Consider the following 18,667-nt stretch of genomic DNA (forward strand, 5'->3'; position numbering starts at 1 on the left):
TGTGTGTTCTGCTGTATTTTGAACGGCAAAGTGCTATAAACACATTTGCATTTATACTGTAATACAGCCTAAAACACTTAAGCACACCACCTGCATATCTATACCCTCAAGTCCTTCAGAAAAATGGCTATGTCAAATTAATGTTGTTAATGATTGGCCAGTTGAGCATTTTTTTCCCTAGGAAAAATAGTGTTACTAATCAAATAATCCATGCCATGAAAGATTACAATATTAAATATTAAAAAGTTAAAAGACTGAAGCTTCCGGTCTGTGATTGGATCACTATTTACAAATTGAAATGGAAGTATGTATTTAATTTCCCAATTATATTGTCAACTCCCATCATCTTTCAATCTCTTTATTTTAAAAAAGGAAACTTTGTAAACATTATATTCACATCGAAAACATAAACATAGCAGAATTATGCTGATGATTGAACGTTACAAATATAACATGATCCTTCCCTAATTCAAGAAGTTCTTCACTGAATTAATCTATCCATACTAGTGTTAAAACTTGAGAAGAAAATAAATTCTATTTGACAGCTGTAAAGTATTAAACATTTCACATGAGGCTATCCTACCTTACCGTGGCCTATACAGCTTTACTACAACTGAATTAGTTTGCTATGGCTGTCTAAAAAGATACCACAGACCGAGTGGCTTAACCAACAGAAATCTATTTCCTCACAGTTCAGGAGGTTGGATGTCTGAGATCAAGGTGTCAACAGGGTGGTTTCTTCTGAGGCCTTTTTCCTTGACTTGTAGTTGGCTGTCTTCTCCCTATGTCTTCACCTGGTCTTCTCTCAGTGTGTGCCTGTTGCTGAATTTTCTCTTCTTATAAGGAGATCAGTCAGCTGGACCACTTGTGTGTTCTCATTTTACCTAATTATATCTTTAAAGGACACTTCTCTAAATATAGGCACATTCTGAGGTTAGGACTTCACATATAAATTTTAGAAGGATATAATTCAGCCCATAACAATGACTTACACATTTTTTGAAAAGTTTATATTTAGAATACTTTGGCAGAGTTTTTTGTTATGATGTTGAAATCATACCCTTTATTCAATGATATAGCCTGTGTTGCCATAGCAATTTTAGTGAAAAGCAGATGATGTATTCAGAATAAAATCTTCATCAAATAACAGTGTTCCATGAATGTGGGACCCAAATTAACCAAACTCACTTTAATTCTATTTGGTTTGGATTACATAATATAACATAATATTGATTATATCATTTAATAATTTAAAAATTATATTTATTCATGTCAATGAGAAATTTATTGCATATTTAATTTGTTAAATTTAGCATAACATTTGAAGGATTAGCATATTTTTCTATCATAACTGATTCATTTTAAATAAGTACATTATTATAGATACAAGTACATAATTTTAATACTTCCTGTTCTGGACATAACATTATTCTGTATCAGGTATTATGATGTTAAGACAACCGAAATGTATTACACTCCCATAGTTTATAACATCTGTCACCCATATATTTCTTACCATATCATTACCCTTCAATATCTAAATAAAAATACTTGAGCCTCATATGCAGAGGAAAGTGTGGGCTCTCCTTAAATTTCAGAACTTCTGGGATGCTTTTGTGTACTTCCGGCTCTGAAATCCTGCTCTTAGCCTCATCTCACTTGTGAGCGCTGGAGGCTGCTACCCTCCCTCAACTCCTTATGCTGCTCCTTATTTGTATCACTGTCCTTCCTTCTCACAAAAACCCTAATACGGGGGATAACCGAAGAGGATTACTGTACTGTCTTAAATTTTTCCTGGTAATCCCCATCTCAGGAATGATTGTGTGTATCTCTCCAGTGCCCTCTCTTATCCCAGACTTTTCACTGCCTCTGGCCTTGTCCACACCCAGGATCTTCAACCCGTCTTCTTCTACCTCTCAGTACTCCTTCCAGTGTAAAGCAGGGTAAACTTCTACTCTTCCTTTATTATGCAGAGCAATTTAACTGTGTGTTTCCGTGAGCTTCCAGGTGGGTGACATTGGGGATTGGGACAGGGGGTGGATTTTGTTTTTCTTTACAAACTTGCAAATTCAGATTTTTTTCCTTAAGGAAAGATTAGTATTCTCCTAAGAATTCACTCTTTCTTCACCTCCCAGCTGACTCCAGGGGTAGACAACTTTAAATATAGCTTATTTTCATTATTTTATATTCAGTTTAAAGCCACACATAAGCATAAAATGGTATCACTAGAAAATTAGTTTACATTTTATTAACACAAAGTGCCTTATTTTATGAAAGGAATCTCCTGGTTTGCTAATGAGCATCATTAACCATCATGAAATAAATAAATAACACATGATATCTCTCAGACCTGAGTAGGCCATCAAGAGTTGCCAACTTGAGAAGCAGATTGCAAAGCAGTGCTTATCATTCAGAGTACCACAGTTGTGACTTTTGATTTTATACTTTTGTTTGAAGACACATTTTCTCTGTCCAAAGTTTTTAACATGTACGTTCTATCCCTACTAATAGGCAGTTACATGGGCCTCTTTGCTGCTTGCTGATCATGGACAGATATCTTCAGAATTCTCTAAAGTGAATTAATGTACATTCTATAGCCTGTATTCTAAGTTAAACCATCCCAGACTTCCCTTCCTGGTTTAAGAAAAAAAAAAAAAAAATCAGCAATTTTTATAAACTGTAATGCCAGTTAAATAGATAAGAATCCAATTTAATTTTGATAAATGTAGTTACTTAGCACTTTTTACGCTGCTACTTTCTTATTCTCTTATCTGCTTACTGTGACATAAATCCTTTAAGTTAGGATGTAAGCAAGAGTCACACTGAAAAGTGATTTTTCAATGCTAGGGTTTGTGCACAGCAACAATAAACAGTTCTGTAAGTCAGCCAGAACAGCTCTGGGGTGAGAAATGATTCCCAGAGTCCAAAGATTTTGTCTTCTTCCTGTGAGCACCACTGAGCCAGACTTGTCAACTGTGCCTCTTTTCTTAATCCCTAAGTCACCCTCCGAAGCAAATTATGAACCTCTTTCACCTCCTTGATACCAATGATGCTGATGTGTGTACATATATATATACACACACACATATATATGTGAAACTATTCCTTGTTAATTAACTCAAACACGGGAAGAATCAAGAGTTAGAAATACATTAAGAATTATATTGATGTTGGGAGCGCCTGGGTGGCTCAGTGGATTAAGCCGCTGCCTTCGGCTCAGGTCATGATCTCAGGGTTCTGGGATCGAGCCCCGCATCGGGCTCTCTGCTCTGCGGGGAGCCTGCTTCCTCCTCTCTCTCTGCCTGCCTCTCTGCCTACTTGTGATCTCTCTGTCTGTCAAATAAATAAATAAAATCTTTAAAAAAAAAAAAGAATTATATTGATGTTATTTTCACTATTTTATTTTTTTTAAGATTATTTATTTATTTATTTCACAGACTGAGATCACAAGTCAGACAGAGATCACAAGTAGGCAGAGAGGCAGGCAGAGAGAGAGGGGGAAGCAGGCTCCCGCCGAGCAGAGAGCCCAATGTGGGGCTCCATCCCAGGACCCTGGGATCATGACCTGAGCCAAAGGCAGAGGCTTTAACCCACTGAGCCACCCAGGCGCCCCTCACTATTTTAGAATAGACAAGGTGTAGCTATATCGGTATATTTCTTTTGAATTCTACTTTATATAACTAAAATTAATGAAGTCTCTGTTATTAAAAAAATGTTCTAAATGGAAATGTTTGGGGGCTTGAGGCCTCTGTCTACGTTTCCCTCCTATATACACACACAACACACACACACACACACACACACACACACCCATAAGATTCTCGAGTTGGAGCTATTTGAAAGGAAAATTATATAAATACCCTCCTACGCTTCTTCTTTTCTAAAGATCCTTTAAGGGTATGAGATTTTGCTTTAGGCTTGTCCATATCCCATGAGTATTGTCAGAAAATTGATTCCTTTAAAATAATAGACATCTTAAAGAGCCATCACGTGGTTAGGAGTAGCTCAGTCACAAAGCAGTGAGCAAGGAACAGTGGGTTAAAGCCTCTGCCTTCGGCTCGGGTCATGATCTCAGGGTCCTGGGATCGAGCCTCACATCGGGCTCTCTGCTCAGCGGGGAGCCTGCTTCCTCCTCTCTCTCTGCCTGCCTCTCTGCCTGCTTGTGATATCTCTCTATCAAGTTAAAAAATAAACACGAAGTTTATGCAGTAGGTTAGAGGCATAAAATAGTCACTTTGAAATTAGAAATATGCACATCTATCTCTTCTTTGTTTACTGACCCTATAATATCTTTGAGTTTCATTTCCCTTATAAGATTGTTTTAAGAAACAAGATATCCTCTCTGAAGTATCGAATAAGAATTGTGTCTTGAAAAACTTAATTCCCTTTTTTTTTTTTAAGATTTTATGTATTTATTTGACAGAGAGAGATCATAAGTAGGCAGAGAGGCAGGCAGAGAGAGTGAGAGGGAAGCAGGCTCCCTGCCGAGCAGAGAGCCCCATGTGGGACTCAATCCCAGGACCCTGAGATCATGACCTGAGCCGAAGGCAGCGGCTTAAACCACTGAGCCACCCAGGCGCCCCCTAATTCCCTTCTGATTTTCAACCGAGCTCCTGTAAGAACACTGGTTGCCAGCTCTTTAAGAGTTTCTGTCATTCTGAGAATACTTTTTTCATAGAATTTGGTTCCAAATAATGAATTGTGTTTATTACTGAATTATGTCACTTGCTTTCTTGTACCCAGGAATAATTTAAACAAATTGGGTTAAAATGAAATTTTAAGTAAATACTATAATGAAGATGATAGCATAGCCATTTTCCTATATCCTCAAATATAACAATTGACTAGATTTAATTTACAGGGGTAAAAAACAAAACAAAAACAAACAAAACCTAAAAAACATCACAAATATATTAGCCGCTATTCGGCTCCTTGAAATTGTCTCAAATACCTTAAGTCAATGAAATCTTAAGAAATTGAATTTCCTATCAAACACAAAGCAAAATAATAATGCCAAAGACCACATGTGGTTTTTAAACTGTTTATTTCTTACATAGCTGAAAAGTTTACAAGTCTTACTTTCAGCTGCAGAGGAATTTTGCTTTGTTTCTTCCAACAGTTTCTCAATTTTCTCAATATTTGGCAGTTTCTAAATGAACTCATTTACTATTAATCATCCAAAGCCCATCCTTTTATCCCTTTTCCTGTCCTTACCTCCTAGACCATAACTATCAGTCTCACTCTTCCAGTGAGCCACTTTTTTTTTAAACTTTTAAATTAATGAGGACTATTTCAATTTGGTCAGAATGGCTTTGGATTACATCAAGAATGTTTTTAAAAGACAACAAAAACTGAGTAAGATTAGGCTCAATTTCATTTTTAATATCATCTAGTGGTTCCACAGCATTCGTTTATGATAAACAATAAATTTAATGTCATAAACAAATGAATACTAGACTGAGGCAGTTTATGAGAAATGTATATGACTATCTTGAAACACAAAATGAAAGAAATTAAAATTATTGTGTAAACCTAATTCATTTCCCTTGTTACTCTAATGTATTTTTATAGTTCCTTAGGGCAAATCTGTGATCATTTTCTTTTTAAGGGTTCACTCCTACTGAACAGTGTTCTCTATATCACCCGTTAATGTTGCTATTCTATTAAGAATTGTCTCTTTATGTTTCAATTCAAAGTAATCTCTGACTCTTCTGTGCATTTTAATTTAGTTATTATCAGCTGACTAACTATCCAAGTGAAACTCCAATTTTAATACTACAATAGACTGACTACAAAACAACCAAATAATGGATTCACAATGTACAATTGTCTGATCATTTACTTAAAGGACATATTGTGTTCCTATACATTTCCTATTCTAAATTTTATTTTTGGAAAAGTTATTTTTAGACCAATGCAATATATTCCAAATTGCAAAATAAAAGCCAAGATAAGCTTATGAAATTCATTCATTTTAATAAGTATATTGCTTACAGGGTGTAAAAGTGGTACAGACTGAAAAATATTTCAATTGCACTTTTTAAATAGCATTTAAAATGCTTGGCTCAGTGGGTTAAGCCGCTGCCTTCGGCTCAGGTCATGATCTCAGGGTCCTGGGATCGAGTCCCGCATCGGGCTCTCTGCTCAGCAGCGAGCCTGCTTCCCTCTCTCTCTCTCTGCCTGCCTCTCTGTCTACTTGTGATCTCTCTCTGTCAAATAAATAAATAAAATCTTTAAAAAAAAATAAAAAAATAATAATATTTTATGCATGTTAAAAGTGGCTCTGTGTTGATTGCATTTATAAAATATGCATCTTTTAAGAGAACTGAAAACATTAGCAGTAACTACTACCAAAAATCTAAAAATAAAACCAGCCAGCATGGCATAGCATAGTATAGTGGTTAGGGATGGAAAGACTTGATTTGAACTACTTAATTTCTTCAGGCCTCAGTTTTCTTATCTGAAAAATGAATATGATAATAGGTGCTAACTTATGGGGTTAGTATGAGCTTTGGATAAATGAATATAGATAAAATATTTATTAGAGCAAGCACTTAGTGAACATCAACTACATCATTGTTATTATCATTACCTACTTATAATTAGGACCACTGTTTTGAAATGAAACTGTACCAAGTTTTTAATGGCCAAAGTAGATTTGTCAAAAAAAAAAAAAAAAAAAGACCACAACATAAAGCAGAAGTCAGATTTGAAATATATATACAAGTAAGATGAGAATCTGATTAACAGATTAAAGATAAGTATGAATCACATAGTTTTCCATAAAATGAAGAAGGTAAAAGAAAGGTGACTCCCAAAATGCTTGATTAATGAAAAAGCCATTTGTTTACTGAGGATACTCCATATTTGAAAGAAATCTTATTTATAAACAACAAATATATACACATACCTCTTTAACGATAATTTTCCCTAAGAATAAGAGCTTACAATTTAGGTATTTGCACATGATGAGGTCTTATATGATTTGTATAATATTAGATAAGCTAAAGAAAAATTATAATATAAAAATTGTAAAAAATTTAGTCATTTAAATAGCAATCTAAATTATTATTTCTCTTATAATGTTATCCTAATAAATATATGTTCACATGTGTCTCTTAATCCTAGATTTCAGACTGAACTGAATTACGATGTTCTGGAAGTGCATGATGGACCAAATCTTCTGTCACCCTTGCTTGGATCCTACAATGGTACACAAGTGCCCCAGTTTCTATTCAGTAGCAGTAATTTTATATACCTTCTATTTACAACAGACAACAGCCGTTCTAATAATGGTTTCAAGATTCATTATGAAAGTAAGTAAAGCCAAAATATTCCCTATTCTCTTTTCCCTACATTTGGTATTATAATTGTATCACTAAAAGAACTACAAGATTTATTAAGAAGATAAAATTTCTTGACCAATGACAATGCTAATGTTTTGCAAGGTATGTGTTTTAGTAAATTCTGCAAAAATTTTCAACAATATCTATCTAACAACATCACGAAAGAAATACTAAGGAAATCTCAGAAGTATCAGACAACAAATTTTACACAATGAGTTCATATACTTGTTTTTTTTAATATATATATATTTTATTTATTTATTTGACAGACAGAGATTACAAGTAGGTAGAGAGGTAGGCAGAGAGAGAGGAAGGGAAGCAGGCTCCCTGCTAAGCAGAGAGCCCGATGTGGGACTCGATCCCAGGACCCTGGGATCATGACCTGAGCCGAAGGCAGAGACTTTAACCCACTGAGCCACCCAGGTGCCCCATGTACTAGTTTTTTGTGCACAATTCTGAAAAGCCAATAAAAGTAACAATCAATGTAAGATGTATATGAACATTGACAGATTCCTTTAATACATACTGCATAAATTTATTCTTTTTTATTTTACTCACATTAATTGCACACATTTTCTATTTAAAACATTCAGTTTCATTTATTTTGTGCAAAATACTGAAAATTATGTTAACATTGAGAAGTAAAGTGCATACATGTATATTCAAATATGACTAACATAACTGATCAAAGACTATATATTAAAACAAGTTATAATTCACAGTGTTCCAGTCAGCTTAATAATCTCACTTAAAAGGTCATGGTTTTATTTAAAACAAATCTAAAATACACCTGATATTTAAAAATAATCTGATTCTGGTGTATACATAGAAACAAGTTTTTTATTTACAAACATTTGGCGTAATTATACATGTATGGGCGTATTGTATTTGAAGTATACATATAAACTCATGCACATATGCATTTGCGTCTCAACGTACATTGCCATGTATCTTTGCATGAAAAGCAGTTTTGATGAAATGGATCTAATAGCACATTTAAGAAGGTTACTGCAAGACATCTTTATATCAAGTACAGTTAGGTATTAAATCGCTTATTTTTATATTCAAGTCTCCTACACCCTTTGCCCCCTCAAGAAGAATTCTGCATTTGAAATTTATAACTTTATATTCCATATTTGGTGCCTTTTCAATCGATTTGATCAATGGGCTCGTGGGCTTTTAAAACCATAATTAACATATATTCATTACTCTTTTAAAGATTGTATTATCTATAATATTATTTAATTATATTAACTTCTCCTTTTAGTTAGAGCTTTATGGCATGGGAGTATATTTCCTAAACATTATTGTAAAATGTAACAAGAGGATTAACACATACTCAGGACTTCAAACAAACTGAAGAGCCTTAATTGAGATTTTTAGTTTAACATGTATGTGTTCAAGTTGAGTCAGAGTAGTCATTTTTTGCAATGTATTTCAAAATTAATTATTATCAGCAATTAATTTTTATCAATGTATTACAGAAGGGCAGGCACTTTTCCTTTAAACCATTGCTATATTCTATACCTAACAAATCATATTCAGTCCCACTCCAACCAAGGTGTGTGGTCTTGATCACATGTCAGACGTAGGATTATTTTAAGAATTAAGTAAAATTACACATGCAGTGTGTTTTTATAAAAGTTAACATGCAGTAAGTAATCATTGAATGATAGCTCATATTTTTTTCTTTGAAAACGAATCGGATGAGGAATTAAAATGAGAAGTGAAGCTCAAATGTATCTTTATTATAAAAGAAATTATTCAGACACTTGTTGAAACAATAGATCAGTCTTTTACTATAATGGGGTTTCCTATAAAGCGAGAAGGACTGAGCTCAACTCTGACTACAAGTGGGAGATTATAGCCAATGAGCAGAGTGTTGGGGGTCAGGGGCGGCAGAATCAGTGGATGGGAAATTGCTAAAAGGAGCAGAGGATTAGAGTTAGGGGGATCAACTAAAGCCACCGGGCAGGATTTTTGCTGAAGACAGGCTAGAGTGAGAAGATATTGAAGGTGGGGAATAAGGAAGTTGAGTAGATATCAAGGGAGGGGGACTTTCAGGAAATTGACCCAGGAGGATTGCTGCTAAAACTGGACTATATGGGCTACAGGTGAGGTCCAGTTAAAAGGATTCAGAGGAGCCTGACTAAGTTTATTCAAGACAGAGAGTCTTTGTCCCAGTCAGAAAGTTTGTCACCCATAGACTTTTGGTAACATGATGGGAGTTACCATTGGAGGCTAATGACGAAAAAGGCAGAGTGGAGGCTGAGAGCTAAAGATGCTGTGGTTGATCAAAGACACACTGAATGTTGGTGTGGGTCAAATCTAGCCCAAAGACAGTAAAGTTCTATTTAAATTCAATTATAAGAGATTGCTTCCTCTGATTTTTATCCTATTTAGTGTTGTGGTTTGATTACTACTGTGAAATAATCTCTAACATCACAAGCCCCTTCTTTTCAGGAACACAAAGAAGCAAAGACCTCTTTTTTGTTGTTGTTACTTAGTGAATTCCCCACCTGGAGGTAACCAAATTATCTTTTTTTAAATGAGCCATTCACAAACCCCAAAATCAGTAGAATGAAATTTTAATTATTATACTAATTAAAACTTTAAATATGTACTTGGTATTTAGTGAATTTTTATTTTTATTTTTTTCAAATTAAATTCATTAAAAAAGAAAACGATTTTTCTGGGAGACCAAAATGTGATGGGAAGGATTATTTGCACGGCTACCACTCCTTGCACTCCAGATTTTCATTGCAACCCTTTGCTGGGGTGCTATTTACCCAACTCGAATTTCTCTCAAAACAGGGAGATTGCAAAAACCATACCTATAACATAAGATTCATAATTTTCAAAATATATTAGAAATAATAATAACAACATGGACTAGAATTTAGGAACATAACCCATTTTTTGTTTCAGTACAGTTATTTTCCCCTTCCCCTCCCAAGAAAAAGTTCTGTTTATTATGTTGTGTTTTTTTAAATATAAATATAGTTAAGTCTTCTTGGAAATGTAAATAATATATAAAATAATAAAATTATAAATAGATATGGAACAAATTTGTAGACACAGATACCCATCTCCAAAGACATAATTTTTGTATGCATGTATATATATATATATATATATTTTTTTTTTTTTCCCAACTATGGGAAATGGAAGACATCCAAGAGAATGTACTATTTAAATAATGGTTGTTGTATTTAAAGTCAATACATACGGGAGATGTAGAGGAATTAAAGCATTTCCATTGCCTTGATTTATTTGCTTGTCAGTAATTATGAAATATCTCCTTGGACTTATTCTGTGATGTATATAGTACAGTAAAAGACATGAAATGCATTATCTTACTTTATCTGTCAGTTGGAGAGACAAGGACAAATGAAATGACTAACCTTGTACTACTATTCACTGACATTTACTCTGAATAATCTGAAACTATTAAAATCACTTTTGGATAACTACATTTGTTTGATTTTGTTTTTACCATGATTTACATTTTAGGTGACTTCTTCAAGCCCACACTTCCCTGATTTCTTAAGATTTCACTAAAAAATAGGAGTTTTGGATAAAGAAAAGTTGTTTATGGGCCAAGCATCATGACTTGAAGGAGAGGGCATCTAAGCTTGTCTGGTAAAAATTGAGAAGATTTTATAAAGTAAAGGGATGATTGAGTGTATTCGTGGCAGTGAAACAAAATATAAAACTAATAAAGAAACTTAACTCGACTGGTAGGAAAGATGACTACTGAGAAATAGTGGAAATTACAAATAGTATAGTTCAGTTTGGAAGTCTTGAATCTCTAGGTGATAACTTTGAACTTGGTGCCATGAAAAGCAGGCTACAAAACCAATGAAATAACATATTTTAGGGATATATGTGTCCAAAATTATATCCAAGGTAGATTGGAGATGAAGGATACTAAAGAGAGGGCAGACATCACTGTATTACAGAATTGAAGAGAGGAAGGCCTTGGGTAGGGTAAGAGAAGTAATAAATGACATGGTGCTTTTCAATAAGGACAGATTTCAGACATATTTTGTGGGGGGAAAAACACAATATGAGAGGGATTCAAAGATGAATGAGGATCTCAAAGCCTTGGGTACCTAGAAGACAAATGGTCACATTGAGAAGAAGAATATAACACATTAAAGTAATTGTGTTGAAAAAAAATTTTTTAAAAAAGTAATTGTTTTGAAGATAAGATTTTGTTATTTTTTAGTTTCTAATTAAAAACAACACTTAAATGAAATGGATATGTTTGATAAATATATTTAAAAATGTATAATTTGTCTCTTTACAAATTGAACTACAATGTTTTTAGTATTTTGTTTAGCTTTGTTTTAAAATTGGATAGCAAATACAAATAAATAATTTCTCTTGTGAATGTGATTTACTCAGATGTAATTTGAAAATGCTAATTATTATATTTTTGGAATATAAAAGCGACAGTAATTCATTGCTTAAGCCTTTCATTTAGGAAGAGGAAGGTAATTATTTATTGTACCTTATACGTCAGTTCTTAACTTAGGGCATTTTCGCATCCCAGGGAATATTTGGCAATATCTGGAGACTTGGTTGTCATGACCCTAGAAGGTAGACGTCAGGAATGCTGGTAAATGTACTGCAAAGCACAGGACAGCCCCAGGGCAAAGAAAAACTTAACAGGGCCAATGTTGGGAAACCACGTTATTAAGGGAAAAGCATTGTTATGGTGTGGTTTCAGCTAGACATGATAAGTCACAAGGAAGGGTATCATCAGGAGACAGCAGGTACAGGGCAGACTGTTGAAAACCCCGACAAGAGGCCACTGGAGCAGTTATACTCTTTTACTTAGAAAGGTACTGGCACTCATACTTTCATATACCTGTATGTATTTATATCTACATAATTTTTTAAAGATTTATTTATTTGAGAGAGAGAGAGAACAAGGGGCAGGGCAGAGGAAAAGGGAGGGAGAGAATCCCAAGCAGACTCCCCATTGAGCCCAGAGCCTGACCTGAGGCTCGATCCCAGGACCCTGAGAGCATGACCTGAGCCAAAGTCAAAAGTCAGCCACTTAACTGACTCAGCCACCCAGGTGCCCCTATATCTATATAATTTATAACAGTATAAAGTTTGATAGATAATTATACATTTTCATCAGGTTCTTATATACCTAAGTGATCTGAAAATGGGCTTTGTGAGTAGAAAATGTCAAAACAAATTTGTGAGACAATTGCTGGTTGTTTAAATAAAGCTATGGGCACATTAATTTATTTGTGAAAATCATAACTCACAGTCTTTTCAAGAAATAGGAAACATTTTTGGCAAATTTGAATCCAACAAACTATCATATTCTCTTTGTTTTCTAGGTGTTACAGTGAACACTTATTCTTGCTTGGACCCTGGCATTCCTGTACACGGTCGTCGCTACGGTCACGATTTCTCCATAGGTTCTACTGTTTCCTTTAGTTGTGATCCGGGATACAGGCTGAGCCATGAAGAGCCTCTTCTGTGTGAAAAAAACCACTGGTGGAGTCATCCACTCCCAACCTGTGATGGTAAGAATGAATTCAATATGCAAATAAGCTGATTTGTAAACCAAAAAGAAGTTAATGTAGTATTTATACAATGTGAGGCTTAATACAACTATAACTATTTCATATTTTAAGGTTATCTTGAATTTTGGTAATTTTCTTATTAGACCATTAATAAAAAAATTTAAAAATGTATTATATGTCAACAGTACTTCAAAAAGAAAAAAAATAAAGATTGACAACCAGTCAAACTTACCCTATGCCTAAAGGTGGTACCTATATTTTCAAAATGTGCTGAGGAAACCAGTTTAAGTGCATATTGTGTACTTGGACCTTTGACAAAGCAGGATTGAAAAATGTCAAATTGGTATCGAGGGATGCACAGAAGGGATAGAACATTACCTCCAAAATTGGAAGGCAAAATGTATCAGTCCAAATTCTACCTAGATACACAGCACTATGACAACATGCCCAGACGGCCCTGTGGTGGCAAATTCTTGGTAATGATGAATATTCTACCAGTGTCCTTACCTCTTCTTTGTTTCAATGGAAAGTAAGTCAGAAACCCTTCATTTTTCAGAAAACTCATGTGAAAATACAGTGGAAAAACTGCTTCCATAAGTTTGAATAGTGCTTTTATACTTGCTTTATCAAAAAACACACACAATGTAAGTCTGCATTATCTGATCCTGGGCTTTACTTTTTAGTTATAACACTATTTCCAAGTTCTGCACTTATTCTTGTTCAAAGTGGAAGACCATGTTATGATTAAATTTTCAAATACTGTCATTGCCCTCATTTTTTTCAGCTTCAGGCCAATTTGTTTTTATAACAAGGTTTAAAGGAATCATCAGCACATCTTCCTTGTATTTGGTACAATACTATTTATAACAGTCAGCATTCTTGTGATTGTAAGTGACAGAATCCCAGCTGTAACTGGTTTTAAAAAATAAAAGAGGAATTTGTTGTTTATTCAAAACTTAGAAAAGGCAGGGGTGGTGTACTTCTCATTGCTAATTATAACATGAATTCAAACCTTTTAAAGGCTCTATCCGTGTTCTACCTAGGCTTTTCTCTGTGTCTTGACATAATTCTCTTAATTGCAGCCAGGCTGGTTCTCCACCAGGCAGTGGAGAAACACACTTGTAGGAACATATGGACTTATAGTCTCATATTTCCAGGTTCAGATAAGAATTAGAGTTCTTCCATGTTCCAAGTAGAAAAATCACAGGAAAGTTTTCTGATTACTCCATACCTGAACCAGTTAGTGTAGTAAAGGAGAACAGCCCATTAAAATTATCCTTGTCCAGATCATATGTCCATCCATTTCTATGTCGAGACAAAGGATAGTGTTGGTGTATAGCTGTTTAGTTAATGGATATTCTGCACTACTTGGAATATGTGACTGAAAGATGATATATTATCCTTTTTGTTACCAATTCTGTCAGATGGAAAGAGTACTTTGAATTCAGTTCTCTCTTCTGTATACTTAGGTTTCTGAGTATCTAAATTCATCTTGTTTCATTATTGACCAAGGAAGCTTAAACCTCAAGTCAGAAAAGGTTCAGTTAGATTCTGTGCTATTTAGTAAATTTGATGTATCTTTCTTTTTTTTTTTCACCTAAAAAAAATATTTATTTATTTTGAGAGAGCGAAAGAGAGTGTATGCAAGAGAGAGAGGAAGGGAAGCAGGCTCCCTGCTGAGCAGAGAGCCAGATGCCAGGCTCAATCCCAGGACCCTGGGATCATGACCTGAGTCAAAGGCAGAAGCTTTGGGGCTCCTGGGTGGCTCAGTGGATTAAGCCGCTGCCTTCGGCTCAGGTCATGATCTCAGGGTCCTGGGATCGAGCCCCGCATCGGGTTCTCTGCTCTGCAGTGAGCCTGCTTCCTCCTCTCTCTCTGCCTGCCTCTCTACCTACTTGTGATCTCTCTCTCTGTCAAATAAATAAATAAACAAATAAATGGCAGAAGCTTTAACACTGAGCCACCCAGGTACCTCTTAGTCAATTTTTAAAAGTTGTTGACTCATTATGCTTTCCCTGGATAAAGCATCTGGGGCAAAATCTCTACTTTTATTTTTTTTCCTTTTTTTAAATTAATGTATTAGAGAGAGAGATCACAAGTAGGCAGAGCAGGAGGCAGAGGGAAAGGGGGAAGCAGGCTCCCTGCTGAGCAGAGAGCCCAATGCAGGGCTCAATTTGAGGATCTGAGATTATGACCTGAGCCGAAGGCAGAGGCTTAACCCACTGAGCCACCCAGGTGCCCAAAATCTCTACTTTTCTTAGACCCTGTAGCTCTTTGCTTGTTATAGCATCTTTTGCTAAATTATAACCACCTTTTTTTAAAATTTATTTTTTATTTTTTTGTAAACATATAATGTATTTTTATCCCCAGGGGTACAGGTCTGTGAATCGCCAGGTTTACACACTTCACAGCACTCACCATAGCACATACCCTCCCCAATGTCTATAACCCCACTCCCCCTCTCCCAACCCCCCCTCCCCCAGCAACCCTCAGTTTGTTTTGTGAGATTAAGAGTCACTTATGGTTTGTCTCCCTCCCAATCCCATCTTGTTTCATTTATTCTTCTCCTATCCCCCTACCCCCCCATGTTGCTTCTCCACTTCCTCATATCAGGGCGATCATATGATAGTTGTCTTTCTCCGATTAACTTATTTCACTAAGCATGATACCCTCTAGTTCCATCCACGTCGTCGCAAATGGCAAGATTTCATTTCTTTTGATGGCTGCATAGTATTCCATTGTGTATATATACCACCTCTTCTTTATCCATTCATCTGTTGATGGACATCTAGGTTCTTTCCATAGTTTGGCTATTGTAGATATTGCTGCTACGACAATGCACGTGCCCCTTCGGATCACTACATTTGTATCTTTAGGGTAAATACCCAGTAGTGCAATTGCTGGGTCATAGGGTAGTTCTATTTTCAACATTTTGAGGAACCTCCATGCTGTTTTCCAGAGTGGTTGCACCAGCTTGCATTCCCACCAACAGTGGAGGAGGGTTCCCCTTTCTCCACATCCTCTCCAGCATCTGTCATTTCCTGACTTGTTAATTTTAGCCATTCTGACTGGTGTGAGGTGATATCTCATTGTGGTTTTGATTTGTATTTCCCTGATGCTGAGTGACATGGAGCACTTTTTCATGTGTCTGTTGGCCATCTGGATGTCTTCTTTGCAGAAATGTCTGTTCTTATAACCACTTTTTTATTCATTAAATCAATATTCATTAATTTTACTATAGAGGCACTAAAGAAATATTATTGAACATGAAAAAGCACTATTTATATTCTCCTTGAACTAGTCGACTAGATAATAGTTATGCTCATTTTCTTATTTTCCTTATTATATTCTTGAGGTCAAGAACCACAGGATCTTCTTGTTTCTTTAACATATATTTTTAAAAGATCTCTTCTGACCCATCAGAGATTTTCTTAAAATGCACATTGGTGCACCTGGGTAGCTCAGTTGGTTAAGTGTCTGCCTTCAGTTCAGGTCATGATTCCAGGGTCCTGGGATCCATCCCCACAAAGGGCTTCCTGCTGATCCTGCTTCTCCCTCTCCCTCTGCCTACTACTTCCCTTGCTTGTGCTCCCTCTCTTTCTGTGTGCCAAATAAATTAATAAAATCTTAAAAAAAAAAAAAAGAGTAGTGTATAGGTCAAAAATCACAGCCAAGTGATGTTGTCTGTGTACTGAAGATGTAATTGTGGTTGTCATCAGTACTAGGGGTAAACTTGAGGTCATATGCCTGATATGACTCAATCCTTTAGGAACTAAGCATTGTTAATTAAGATAGCTACCCTAATTGATAGATAGTTGGGTGGGCCATATAGACTGAAATGCCTAAGATAAGCCTGTTTTCACCTTTTGTCTTGGCACTCCAATTTCACCCTAAAATTATCCCATTTTGTTTGATAAACAGTATAGCTATTTTATGGAAGGTAGAGAGAATTGAACTAACGATATTACACAACTAGCTCAGCATCACTCAAGTCATTAGAGGCAGAACCCAAAGTTGAACTGGATGTATTTAAACTCTTAATTTCCCTATTTCTCCTATCTTTTTAAAATATTTGAGTCTAGGGGCATCTGGGTGGCTCAGTGGGTTAAGCCTCTGTCTTCAGCTCAGGTCGTGGGATCAAGCCCCGCATTGTGCTCTCTTCTCAGCAGGGAGTCTGTTTCTCCCTCTCGCTCTCTCTTTGCCTGCCTCTCTGCCTACTTGTGATCTCTGTCTGTCAAATAAATAAATAAAATCTTTAAAAAAAATTTTAATCTATAGGCTAACCTAGTGAAAGAGTACATAGATTGATGTTTAGGATACAAGAGTTCAAAATAAGCAAGGATGCATGGAACTTAAGGGTTTCTCCTATGGGTTTACAGTTCAAATTGGGAAGACCTAGAAATAGAAGAAAACAAATTTGAGATTAAAAACAAAAAAACAAAAAAATCGTAATGGGATTTGTAGTAGATGGCTTTTTCTGTGCTTCATTGCAGTACTCAAAATGTTTTGATGGATATTGGGTTAGAAGTTGCCTGTTGTTGTAGAGAGTTGAGCACTTGCCAGGTGTGTTTTACTATAAATAGCAAAGTAAAATTTTGCTATTGTTTGCTAAAATTTTGCTATTTGTAAAATTTACAGGTCTGGACAATAACATTCAAGGGTTTGGCTTTTAAGAAGACTTTACTATTTTAAAACTGTAATTGATATTTATCATGTAACAAGGTAGTGATCATATGTGGCAAAAATCCAAGAAGGAGGAAAAAAAAGAAAACACTTAGTAGTCAAGATCATCATATATCTAGCTAATTTCCCTCAACTCGTATTTAAGACTGTCATCATAACTTTGCTGTGCTACTGGTCTCTGTCATTTTATGTTTTCTTTGCCAGCTATTTGTTCTAAAAGAGAGTAACTGGGTATTTCATGTACATTTCATCACTCCTTAATTTTTCTTCAGTGTTTTACTTAATACAAAATTAATAAGAACATATAAACCTATTATATCTGTTACAAAAGTGTTTGCATCCCTAAAGACATATGGCATCCATTAGGAAGGTTGTTGGGATAAACTGAAATTTCTTCAGAAGAGGTGATATACAAAAAAGACAGGAGATCCATGGCATCCTTTTTAGATACTCTCATTCTAATGAAGTTTACTGTAAAAATGACCACATATTCTGTTGAACCAAGTAAAAGTATTTTCAGAAAAATTTTGTTAATAGTCTATACCACTATGTCTTCTACAATGTATCTGAGTTCCATTTTCTATCTTAAAAATCTTTCTACCTTAAAGATAGAAAATCTTAAAGTAAAAAGTAATTTACATATAAAATTTACCTTCTTTTATTTATCTTAATATCTTTGTCTTCTCATAACCAATTCTAATAGGCTGATTTCCCCTTATACTTTTTTATCATTCCAATAGGAAGGAACTTTTGAGAGAAGCAAACATTGTCAGATTGGTAGAATATTCAGTAATAAATTAACCACTTATAAAATTAATCCAACTCCAGTCTGTATTAGCATTTATCAGTATGCATTTTATCAATGCACATGTAAGTAATTTCTTATGATTGTTCAAAAATCCAGGGATATAAAGCAAATACAATTCCAAACATTTGCAATGTAAAATAATCTCATTTAGAAAGATGAAGGATTTCATTAGGTTGATGAAAATGATGCTGTGGCTGCTGATGATGATGGAAGACTGGTTCAATTACAGACAAAGCCATTGACAAATGAGAATTCATAAGATATAAATCAATTAAAGA

The 18,667-nt window shown here is 35.1% G+C and overlaps 1 protein-coding gene across 2 annotated transcripts in view; it reads left to right on the plus strand.

Moving 5' to 3' along the window:
• CSMD3 (CUB and Sushi multiple domains 3) overlaps window positions 1-18,667 on the plus strand; it is a 1,273,428-nt gene that overhangs the window by 850,647 nt on the left and 404,114 nt on the right. For both annotated transcript variants that reach the window (XM_046025880.1, XM_046025873.1), the window contains 2 exons: window positions 7,129-7,316; window positions 12,710-12,898. In XM_046025880.1, coding sequence (XP_045881836.1) covers window positions 7,129-7,316; window positions 12,710-12,898 — 377 coding nt within the window. The remainder of the gene's footprint in view (window positions 1-7,128; window positions 7,317-12,709; window positions 12,899-18,667) is intronic.

This window comes from Meles meles, chromosome 1 (genome assembly GCF_922984935.1).
Source record: "Meles meles chromosome 1, mMelMel3.1 paternal haplotype, whole genome shotgun sequence".
Lineage (NCBI taxonomy): Eukaryota > Metazoa > Chordata > Mammalia > Carnivora > Mustelidae > Meles > Meles meles.